Source organism: Pollachius pollachius (assembly GCF_949987615.1).
Source record: "Pollachius pollachius genome assembly, chromosome: 14".
In the NCBI taxonomy this organism is placed as follows: Eukaryota; Metazoa; Chordata; class Actinopteri; order Gadiformes; family Gadidae; genus Pollachius; species Pollachius pollachius.
Window position 1 is genome coordinate 19,566,384 of NC_136947.1, and position 12,157 is coordinate 19,578,540.

A 12,157-nucleotide genomic window follows, 5' to 3' on the forward strand; every position below is an offset into this window, starting at 1 on the left:
AATTTAAAAGGACTATAAAACGTTTAATGGAAACTGACAGTTATACTTTTTAATTGTCTACAGTGTGGTCCAACTATACACACAGTCCTAATTTATCCTTCGACATGAGTCCACACGTCGGTTTCAATAGGCTACGGTGGAAATCTAAATTAATTTAGATGTTTAATGGAGAGAACACACAAATTGAATGATCACCTGATATCCAGGCAACAAAGACCTGTAACAAAATGAAACCACAAAGGGGATATGGTAATGTGTCTAGAAGGGTTTTTCAAGGCTGTTTCAAGAGCCGGTTTGATTGACAATGGGAACTCTGTCATTTGGCCCTAATGTGTTCTGTGTGTATTATTAAATGTATGGAAACATGTTACGTCCTCAACCTAAAAAGCAATCTGCTACCTCTAAAGAAGGGGTCATTAACTCAGGTTTTTTATGCCTCCCATCTGGAATAAACCATATTTTCCTTCTGGGGAATTTTCTTTGACAGACAAATCGTTCCTCTTGCCAATTCCCGAAATTAGCAGTATAAAAGCAAACTATAGCATGGTTGATAATAAACACAACCCATTTGGTTAAATATGCTGATGAATTTATTATTAGAACAAATACGTGTTGTACTGTGACAACCGTATTTGCGTTAACCCTTTTATAATAAATGGACTGGTCCACACTAGACCACCACGGAAAATGGCGACTGTGAAATGGATGGAAGACGAAAGTAAGAAATAATTCAATGCAGCGTAAAAAGAGCGCCCCGATCAACGACGTCCGGAGGTAATATCCGTTTGTTTCTTAGTAATATAGGGATGTATGGATGGTAAGTGTTGAGGCACAATTCCCATTAGTTGTAGTTTAGTCTAAGGATTTGGCTTTGGTGTGGTACAGAGCCTAAATAGAATGGGCTGCAGATCCTGCAAGCTGCATCCAACAACACAGCATGATATAAACGGGAAGAACATGCAGCGGGACACAGGTTGTCTGATTTCTAATTGATAATGTATTTGTTGTGATGTTGCTGCTAAAAAAAAGAATAGTGACTTTATATTTGGTTGGCATGCAAGTGAACTGTGCTCAAAGTTTTAGCTCGAGAATAAACCCCCTTTCGATCATGCAAGCCTATTGTTGATGTAGTATGTAGTTGGTTGAAGGTGGTTCTTTGCCATCATTTCCTCGAGTTAGTTTGACACTTTTATTTGCCCTCGAAGCTCCCTTTTCTTGCGACCTTGCAATCCATTGTCACCAACAATCGACTTAACAGGTGATGTACATTATGTTGGTTTAGTCACACCAGTGCACTTTGAGATTATAATATAAAACGAGGAAGAGAAATGTTGGCTAAGGTCCCAACTCTATATACGTAATATTTGATTGCAGAACTTAAAGGCTGCTTAAAAAAGATGATGCAGTAAATACTGCATTTTAGCAAATCGCCTCAAGATGTCGCTGTTCTATTTTGTACGTACCGAAGTACTTGCGTACGTATACATTCATAGACAAATAATTAAATATGATATGAAATTGGATTTTTCCAGTGATCGTAAAAGGTTGGCATACCAAATAGGTTCCCCAACTAAAAATGTAACATTTAAATTTATGTTACCGAATATTGATTGTTGATTGTTGAAATAACATAATACGCTAGAAATTGAGTTCATTGATAGAATAGAGTATATATTGATTTTTTTTAAAGTGTTAGTGAACCACCTGTTGCAGCTCAAACCTCGAACACCAACACTATATAAAAGGAAAAGTGTTTTAGGCTGAAGTTCTAGGAAAAAGGTGGAGGTGTTTATCCTCATGGGTGAAGACATTTGGAGAAATCAGACAGATTAAACTAGATTTAAAAAGAATCCAACCGAAAAAAATCCCCCCGTCCCTTCAAGCCTACCTCCCAAGCCGCTCCCCCAAATAATTTAATTCGGGCCAAATTATTATTCTAATGTCGGGATGTAAATAGAATTTCGACAAATTTGAAAGAAAAAGCCTTAGATCCTAGGGATTTCAAATTCTGGTCGGTTGGCCGATTGGTTGGTCGATATGCACTTGTTTGACAAAGTTAACATTGGTCGGACAATGGCTGGTGGTAATTTTATAAGGGGAAAAATCACTTCTAAATCCACTATTCTCGGGGGCTTGAGGATGCAGATTAATGTATTGAGTGATAATTAAATTAATTTAACATAGTAACATTAATAATCAATAACAATTATATTTAAGGCTCCGTAGTTTGTTTTAATAATCATATAGATTAAGAGACGAATAATACTTAAGACAGGAGGTCAACTCACCCCGGTATACACAATTTTGAACTCGCTGCTGGTTTTAACTTACTGAACATTTTCACAGAAGTCGTCTGTGTGGCATTTTATTAAAAAGACCTGTTATCTGCGATGCTCCAACTTCAACTGTCAACTTTCATGTTTAACGCTCGATAGGCTTTGAATGTGAACCTATTGAACCTTGAACCTTGGCCCGCATCACAGCATCATCTGCTGGGATCCATTATATTAAACACAGAACAAAAAACAGAACCCGAATTCCCAATGTGGTTTGTCTATATACTATGCAATGCTTCCTGAAGTGGCGCTCCATGGCAATTCCAGAGTGCGATCCGCTTTGTATTGTGGCTCTGCCGTAACTGAGTTGGACTCAGACCAAGAGTGGATCTAAAACCCACTGCATTCTGAAAACCAAATGTTCATGATATCTAGGCTAGCATAGAGTTCTGCGAAATCCGTATTTTTCCCCCCCAAATTCAATTCGTTAATTTTATTCGGAATTCTGGGATTTACGATTCGTGCTAATTTTATCATGAGAAAGAGTGCCTACTTATGTAAATTAATAAAATGTCAACAATTGAATAATATATAACAGCACATTTTTAATGATGCACACAACATTTCACTATTTGTAACTATGGAATGATAGCATCGCGTTATTTCACCATGATATCTCGTTGTTTGGAATATCACAATTTGCATGCGGACAGCAAACAAATTACGATTTTTAGAGTGATCTTCTGTAGAATGGCCATTATCTGTTTATCGTACCGGCTGGGCAGGTGAGTTTGCCGGAGTCTGCTCTCATTTTCGGGAAATGCTCCCCCCTGTTTGCATAGTTCACTTGAATTGGACAACAGCCACAAAGTCGTGAATAAAAGCTTGGGCTGACACAGTGCTTTTCCTTGTTTTCCACATGGGCTTTAGACTTTTAAGTGGTCATCACACATATTTTACGGGTCGGATCAATAGTATGATGTTGACAGAATTTGCAAAACAGTTCATCCCTGGACTCATAATTGTCCCAGTTTTGCTCTGTTCTGAATTTAGGAGTTGGGGTCGAAATCTTTAGTTCAAGAGGACTTTGACCTTCTTTGATGGCCTCTTTCTCAAAGTTGTGAGGTCATGATGCGACCAACATCCCCTCCCTCTCTGAAAACGACCCAATTGGATTCTGAATTATGCATTTATGCCTAATCGTCTGTAGATTAGATTAGATTAAGGAAAAGTTGTATCCATTTCAGTCAAATGTCGGGAATTTGGCAAATTCTGCAATATTCCACGTCTTACAGATGATTCAATTTTTAGTACCAAATTCCGCGATTACAGCCACGATTTATGCATTATGGAAATCATATTGCCCTAGATAAGGGGTAGGACTATACAACCCTATACAAATTGGTGTAATTTCATAATTGACTAAGAACATCCAATTTTCTCTTGCAGGTCAAGGCCACAGAAATGTCATGCCTGGCAGCTCGTGATGAAGATGATAAAGATACAGATCCCGAGATGAATGCCCTCACACTCCTTCAAGAACCAGTGAGAATGACACAAGCGGCCTTATCTTACATAGACTCTTTTGGCAAGCCTGCGCTTGCCAAACAAAACGGCGTTCTTGATGTTTTGTCAAACGCTGATATGTTGTCCCCAGTTGGCTTGGGAAACGGACCTTCCTCGCATAGGGCTACACAGGCACATGATCTCAACAGCTTGTGCACAGAGGAGGAGGAGAAAAGCATCACACCCTTGAAAACAGTGCAGGAAATTGATACTGCAGGGATATGGGGATTTGACGTTGATTCACCTGAGGACTCATTGGATGACTTCAGCAGTGCCCGTGATCTTCAGTGGGACCCTCACAAAGAGTTCATGCAGTTCTTGTGGGAAGACCATGATGAATCCCCAGGGGAGGAGATGCAAAAGGAAGTTATGGTTTCTAGAACTCAAAAGAGGAGGAAACGTAAGATGGATATGGTGGTTATGGTAGATCCCTCAGAAGATCTTTACCCTAATCTAGGCCATAAATCATCTGAAGACTCGCATGATGGAGAAGACCAAGCACACTCTGTCCCCATGAGCAAGGTTCAAAACCTGAGGATGCATTCCAAATCTTCATTAACTGAGAACAAAGAGTATCCAAATGGAACTGTTAAGGCCATCAAGCAAATTTTATACAATGCGCCAACATTAAACTCTTTTGATAATAATATAAGTCACAGGCTTTCACCCTTGAAGGGAAGACTTCCAGTCAATTCTCCCTCAGAACCTAAGCCATCATCCTACCCATGTTCGAAATGTCACCTCGTTTTCAGAAAAGAGATCAGTTTGCAACAGCACTTGGAATTGCATTCAGATCTTTCCTTTATGTCGCCTAGTCCTTTTATATGCCAAGAATGTGGACATATTTTCAGAGAGAGCAGCTCCCTTTTAGAGCATATGGCTGTTCACACGAAGAGAAGGAAAAGACAAGTTGATGAAATCAACGATATTTCTGATACAAATAAGGCTGGAAACGATGCACTTTGTTGCCCTCAATGCCCATTTCAAACAAACTGCCAGAATACTTTTGTTAAACATGCCCTGACACACAGTAAGAGCAAGCGTTGTTTTAAATGTGAAAAATGTAAATTCCACGCAGTGTCTGAGAGAGGGCTCCGGAGACATAATACTTCGCAGCACAAGGATAGCGGCAGGGATGAGGCCGGTGTTTTCTCTTGCACAATTTGTTCATACCGAGCTTTCAGTAAAAATGTTTTTAGAAATCATCTTCAGTGTCGTCATAAACTGACGATCGAGAAATACGAATCAATACACAGCTTACATGAGAGTGAGACAAATGCACAGCTACCTGTTGAGAAGCAAGACTCTTGTAAAATGGAACATTCTGAAGCAAAATCTAAAATATTCGTCCCCTCAAAAAAAGTGAATTCGATAAGTAACTTTTCCAACTTATTCAAGCATGAAAAGATGACGAGAAGATTTCTCAAGTCTCAAGAAACTCAGTCTAAGCTGGACAAATCGATCGATGTTCTCCTTTCTCGACAAAGACATGACAAAGACACTGAAGCAAAACGGAAGAAAGAAAGTGGCAATGGCATTTCAACTAAACACACATCTAGCAACGATGATAATGATTTGCAAGATCATTTGCAAGGCATGCATGCAACTAAGCTTCCAGAAACCAGGTCATCCTCAAATGGTGAAAAGCAAACTTGTGTTTCTAAGCCTGATACAAATCCTTGTGAATACAGTGTCACAGAGGAAGACATTGAAAGCAACAGAATACCTAAGCCAACTTCAGATCAGACCATTAAAAAGACGCCTTCGAAAAGAAAAATGTCAACACCTTTTCGAAACACCACAGAACAGGATTCATGTTTTATTTTACCCAAACATTTGCCAAGTCCAAAGATGTTAAACCGTTCAGAAGAGATCACAAACTGTAAAGAGAAGGACATTTTTAAATTCAATGAAACTCTTGCCAACACTAACCTTTTCGATGTTGATGATGTCAGGCAGGAAGAAAAGCACATTTATACATATAGTAGGAGGATGTCAATGAGAGGGGTTCTGCAGGCATCTAAGAAGTTGTTTGATAAGATAACGACTGACGGGAATGATGAAGTAAAGACTGATATCAAGGAAGAGTGCATAGAAACGGAGGTCTTTGGAGACAGCATTGAGTCCAACTCGATGACAATGGAAGGATCCTACACGGACGATTCGTCAGATTTGGAGCCCAAATCCTGTCCGTACTGCCCTGAAGTCTTTGAGTCTGGTGTTGGGTTATCCAATCATGTGAGAGGCCATCTTCATCGGGTTGGATTGAATTATAACGAGAGGCATGTAGTTCCTGCTGAACATGTGGCTTCTCGAGACAAGAAGCCACGTATGAGACGCAGGATGTCTCCCATTCCACAATTGGAAGAAGGTATTGAGATAGTTTTGGGTATATTTGAGTATGCACCAATAATACTGTGACTGCTTATGACGGTTCTGATCTTGGCTTTCTCTTTTTGCAGCAGTACTGTTGGAACCCCCTGCAGACCCTCTAGAAAACCCTGATGACCTGGAGATGATCCATTCCTGTCCACTTTGTGGGGACAAGTTTGATAACCGGACTGGACAGTCCAACCACATCCGAGGCCACTTGAAACAGCTTGGTAGACCAATCAAATCAAAGAACAAGACCCCATTATGCTTACTTCGAGAACTGATGCGGGACAAGAAAGAGGTCCATAGGGCTATTCAAATCCTCAATAAGAAACGAAATAAATTCTCATTTCGTAAGTCGTCAAAGCTAGCCAGGTCTCATTCTCTAACTGGACTCTTTAAAAATAATTATATACCAACCATCTCCAATGATGCCAAATCACACTTCTCGAAACCCCAGTTTTCGTTGTTGGGAGTTGCATCTGAAAAGAAGCAGCTTGAGACCAAGTTGGAGGTTAAAGGATCCCTTTCGAGTGCGAGTGCCTTGATAGGGATTCTGAAGAAGAGAAAGTGCCAAGAAGATCCAAGAATAAAGGCTTCTTCTCAAATTTCAAAATCCACATTATCAGTTTGTTTAGATACTGAACATGGTGCTGGATCAAGACTTGACGCTTCATTACTAAACTCAATAGCAGGTAAGTTATATCTATTTTTTTAATTATGAGTCCTCGATGGGATGGGATACAGGCTAGATTGGTATCTCTTTTAAAAAGATTGCTTAAATTTACGCCATGATGTTCCGTTTGTGAACAGTGCAGGCGGTCAAACGTGGCATTTATACTCGCTGTTTCACGCGGCAGCTCTGGAGCGGCCGTTTCAATGGGGGGGCTCCACCGATTGCTAAATTTCAATGGGGTGTGGCCCGGGACAATTCGGCGAATAAACCCTCATTTTTGGTTCAGGCTGGCTTGCACAGTTCTCGTAAGGCGACTATATAAATGTGGTTTAAGGCAGGTGTCCATAACCTGTTATGGTTTTGCCTGCAGGATACATCTCTAGTAGAATGGTTTATCTTGCATGACTAGCTGAGGAATGGAGACTGAATACTCCCTGTAGACATTTTTGTTTGTTCTAATTTATTTTTCTTGTGTTTCTGTCTAATCAGAGAAAGGCGAGTTCAACCGAAAGGTTTGTATGCACTGCAATGCATCTTTCCACAGTGGAGTTAGCTTGTCTAATCATTTGCGGGCGTATGCAAAGCGAAAAAGGAATGCCTCACTTGATGGAGCAAGTAAGTACATGAAGAGCATTGGCTTCAAACTGGTATAGTGTGTGATTGTGTGACTTTTTTCAGTAATTCGTTAAGCATATACCCGTCATCTAACCCTTTAAAGGATTTGGCATATTTGCAAAGACCCCAGGTCAATTGTTGATATTCGCTATATCTCGATGTAAATCCGACAATAAATGGGCCAGTTGGCCAGCAATGAAACCCATTATATATTTCAAGTGAGTGTTTAGCAGCCAACATAGCTTTATCTTGGTTTTGTAAGACCCAAGTGAATACGAACTACCATGGCTAGGCAGGGTACTCTAATAGTACCCACAAAAAAATAATCCACTGATTTCGATTCTGTGTTTTTCGCGGCACTCTGCATGCTCAGAGAGACTGGGCTCCAATCAGTTTAACCCTGAATATTTCTAGTGCAGTATAAACACAAAATCAAAACTTGTGGATTGCTTGTTTTATGAACATGTTTGAAGAAAACTACCTAGCCAGGGAAGTTTGTATGCACTTTTGTGAGATACAGCTATGGGAGCTGCTTAGCAGTAGTTGGAATATAATGAGAAACAATCGCTTTCCAGCTTCCCAATTTCAGAATGTACACCGTAAGAAGGGATGAGTTGAACAAAAATCAAGGCTGATTTCCATACCGACATAGACAAAGTCAACAAATACCTTGGGTCTTGGCCAACCAGCCATATCATTAAAAGATGTTGAAAGTAAATCAAGCAATCCTGGCTGTTACGGCCACTTGAGACGTGAAACACTGGCCTACTGCGACTCTAAAATTTTATTACAAATTTGGGTTAATTTTGCCTCAAAAGTATTACATTTGGTAAGGATGTTTAGGGCCACTGTGATGGAATGCATTTTAAAATGTAAAAAGTAATCGTGGATGTTGTCATTCGTATGACTTAACTGATAAGAATTGACCATATTTGCTTTAGTGATTGACTGTAAAGGAAGAAGACCTCGGTCAAGGCCTGGCTCAAAGAAGAAGACACTGCCCTTACCACAGACTCCAGAAGAAATGTACCGACTCACATGCCGGTAAAGAAGTCAAGCTCTTCTCTCGTCAAATTTGTGTTCTTTCAGGTTGCAGTTTCCCCTCAACTTGGCCTTGGTACACCATTATACGATGGCAGAAATAGTATTTGATTAGATTAGAGATGGTTAAAGGGGCTGTTGGTAAGATATGTCTCTAATTTGTGTTCCAATTATTAGAAATCTCTTTTGGTTGATTCAGCGTCTGTATTAGACAATTTTGATTTTAGAACAGTGCCCGCTAATGTCTGATTTATCCCGAAAACTCTTTCCTGATTGTTTTGAGAATATATCCTGTCTGTCTCGTGTTATCATAGCTCCACCTCAGGTGTGTGAATTCCACACTCCACAATGGTGCAGGTGAGGAGGAAAGAAGGGAGGGAGCAGGCTGCCCTCAAATCTTGCCTTGTAGTAAAGTCGCCGCGGTATTAAAGGGGTGATATAATGCTTCTTCAACGTTTCCCTTTGCTTTAGACTGTTATATGATGTATGTATTCATTTTTTACGTCTGCTAAGATAGCAAAATCTATCTGAGCCAGGGGGAGTATTCGCGCCCCCCGAAAACGCCCCTAAATGTGTGTGAAACTTAAGGTTAAGAAATTAACCAAGGTTTTCTGATACATGAGTGAGGTATCTCACTCATGTATCAGACACGCCCCTCGCGCTGTCCCCAGAAGTAATTTTACAATACGGCAGTCGTGACTGGCCAACAGACGTGACGTCTGATTGCAGAGGAGGGACTCCCTCCTACTACATAAGTCCCGTCGTCACGTCATCCCTTCAGTCTATAGTTAAACATCTCTTCCTCGCTCCGGGCAAGGATGGTGGTCTGGTGAGATGCCTCACTTATGTATCAGAAAACCTTGGTCAATATCTTAACCTTAAGTTTTCTTTCAACATTCGCTCGGTATTTCACTATGGGATATAGTAACTCCCGTATTGCCAAAGAAGTACCAGTGAAAAACCCATCAAACAGGCATGTTCACTGATCCAACGCTCAAGACTGTGTGAGACAGATTAAGTGCAGTAATATCCAACCTGTAGAAGCTAGTGAAAGTGTGAGGCATCGCCCAGCTGGCAGCCGCACATATCTCTCCCACTGAGACCCCCTGAAACAGTGCCCAGGATGCGGCCATGCCGCGAGTCGAATGCGCGCAGGCCAATAGGGGGTTCCAAATCCACGCTTTTATAAGCCATGGCTATAGCCTCCACGATCCAGTGTGTCAAATGCTGCTTCGAGAGAGGCTTCCCCAAGTGTGACGTAGCACATGATACAAACCGCTGCTCCGATTTCCGTCCTATCAACCGTCCTATCAACATAGACGCGTAAAGCCCGCACCGGGCAGAGCGCATTCAGCCGCTTCTGCTCTTGGGAGGAGAAAGGTGGAGAATGGAAAGCCAACAGCTCAATAGGGCGGTATGACAACGCAGAGTCAAATACCTTGGGAACAAAAACAGGATTCGGCTGTTACCTGTTAAGCCCTAGGCCTATTTCACAGGCCTCCTGCCTGAAATGACATGCCCAAAATGTAGAGTATGCCTCCACAACCTTGAAACTATGGGAAAGTAGCCCAGAACCTTTAGGGAAACATATAACAACATCTGATGAGTACCCTGTTCCAGGATGAATGCTAATAAAGTGAATAAAGTGATTTTAGAGAGGTTTTAGTACAGGTAGGTCCTGGTGGACTAAATGGTGCCATTTGGGCACTTTTGGGCACCATCAGTGCCATTTGAGCTTTCTAAGGTACCAGACTGTAAAACTAATTTTATTTCACTGACATATCACTATAGGTATTCATTCCATCCAAATTCAACAGTTTTGACTTGTTTTGAAAATTCACCCAGACCTCTATACATTTTTCCAGTCAAAGAAAACCATACAATCGAAATGAAGTTTGACTCCAACTGGAGCAGATATATTTGAGAACAACATATAATAAAACCAAACTATAAAAACAAAGGTAAAAACACAGCTAAAGACTACATCACTAGGGATAAAGATACATATATATCAACACGCTGGCAGCAACTTTGAACAAATATAACTAACTAACTAAAACTAACTTAGTGGCTGTCATGCCACTGCTGGAAGCAGTTCTTTTTGGAAGTGAAGCACAAAGGGACCTGGCACTTCCTGCAGTACAATTAATCCGTGTCCAGTTCTGGCAACAGCAAGTCACTGTCGTCAGACGAGGACTCGAGAGGGACTACATTAGCCCCACTGTCGCTAGTAATGATAGCAAATGCCTCCGCAAACGTATAGGTCTTTCTCCTGCCTGCCATTATTTATTTGAAAAGAATAACAAATGGGAAAAAAAGGCAAGAAAATACAAAATAAATAGCTAACTAATAGCTAACTAGGAATGCAAACGTTGTAAGAAGCGTGTTGTAGGAGCGTATGTCTCCATCTAGCTGGAGTGTCTGCTCTGAGAATGTTCTCGGCGCTTCTGGCGCGAATTATGCTGACCTTCCAGTCAAACGCGGGAAGATATCTTGGGTATGCATTGGTCAATTTCGATGATTGACCCCTCTACCGAACCGTCAGAGCCAATAGAGTCGAGGGACAGTCAAATTGAGGGACCCAAATCCATGTAAAAAAACACCATTCGCCAATCAAAAGTATCACACTGTATAACGTTTTTTTATTTGTTTATTTATTTTGCTCTTTTTTGTTTGCTAGTTCAGTGAGTTTTCGTCGTAGACTGATGAGAGTGATATCATTGTGTGGGTGGCATGAAGTAGCGAAATCGGCGGCGGCCAGTATGCACGTTTTGCGTGTTTTGCTACGGGCTCATTTAGTTGCTTGGTGTTAGAATTGTGTTCTCTTTAGGTAAAAATGGTTATCATGGGCTTTTAGCTGAGCTTCTTCCCGTTACATGGGTATGCACCATGGACATGTTGGAGCATGGTGGTGCTGTATACAGCTGTTTACAGCACACGTTGGTGCAGCTGCCCCCGCCCCCGGGGGTGCTCGGGTTTAAGAGGTTAATAAAACCTTTGAGTTTGCCCGCAAAAACTGCATCCACGACGGGCTTACCAACAGCGCATGGATGTCACTCACGCGTTTAGCCGAGGCCAACGCGAGCAATAAAGCTGTCTTAAACAAGAGAGTCTTAAGCTCTACCTGTTGTAAGGGCTCAAACAGTGGGCGTGACAGCGCATCAAGCACCGTAGAGAAATCCCACGAAGCAGTCTAGTTCCGCGACACTGACCGAAGACGGCGTGCACCTTTCATAAACCGGCAAACGATAGGATGCTTGCCTGCCGTTTTGTCCCCAAAACATATGTGACAAGCCGATATAGCGGCCAAGTACACTTTGACAGTGAAGAAAGCCTTGCCTTTATCTAGCAGGTCCTGTAGAAACGTCAGAGTAACAGGTACGGGACTCTGGAAAGCTATTCCCCCAGCTTTCATGCACCATTCCACGAACGCACGCCATTTCCCGTCATATGCATAACGCGTAGAGGAAGCCCTGGCGCTCTGGATAGCCGTAATGACATTCCATGGGAGTCCAGCTGTGGTTCATCCTCTCACGGGGCCAGGCCCACAGAGCCATGCGCTCCTGATGAGGATGGAAGATTTCCCTGTGCACTTGCGTCAGGAGATCCC

The 12,157-nt window shown here is 41.6% G+C and overlaps 1 protein-coding gene across 1 annotated transcript in view; it reads left to right on the plus strand.

Moving 5' to 3' along the window:
* The first annotated feature begins 675 nt into the window (after positions 1 to 675).
* The window catches only part of znf644a (zinc finger protein 644a), an 18,968-nt gene continuing 7,486 nt past the window's right edge, over positions 676 to 12,157 (plus strand). Inside the window, exons 1-5 of the mRNA XM_079750835.1 lie at positions 676 to 774; positions 3,726 to 6,213; positions 6,305 to 6,910; positions 7,381 to 7,506; positions 8,448 to 8,550. Of these exons, the coding sequence (XP_079606961.1) occupies positions 3,741 to 6,213; positions 6,305 to 6,910; positions 7,381 to 7,506; positions 8,448 to 8,550 (3,308 nt within the window). The 5' untranslated portion in view covers positions 676 to 774; positions 3,726 to 3,740. The remainder of the gene's footprint in view (positions 775 to 3,725; positions 6,214 to 6,304; positions 6,911 to 7,380; positions 7,507 to 8,447; positions 8,551 to 12,157) is intronic.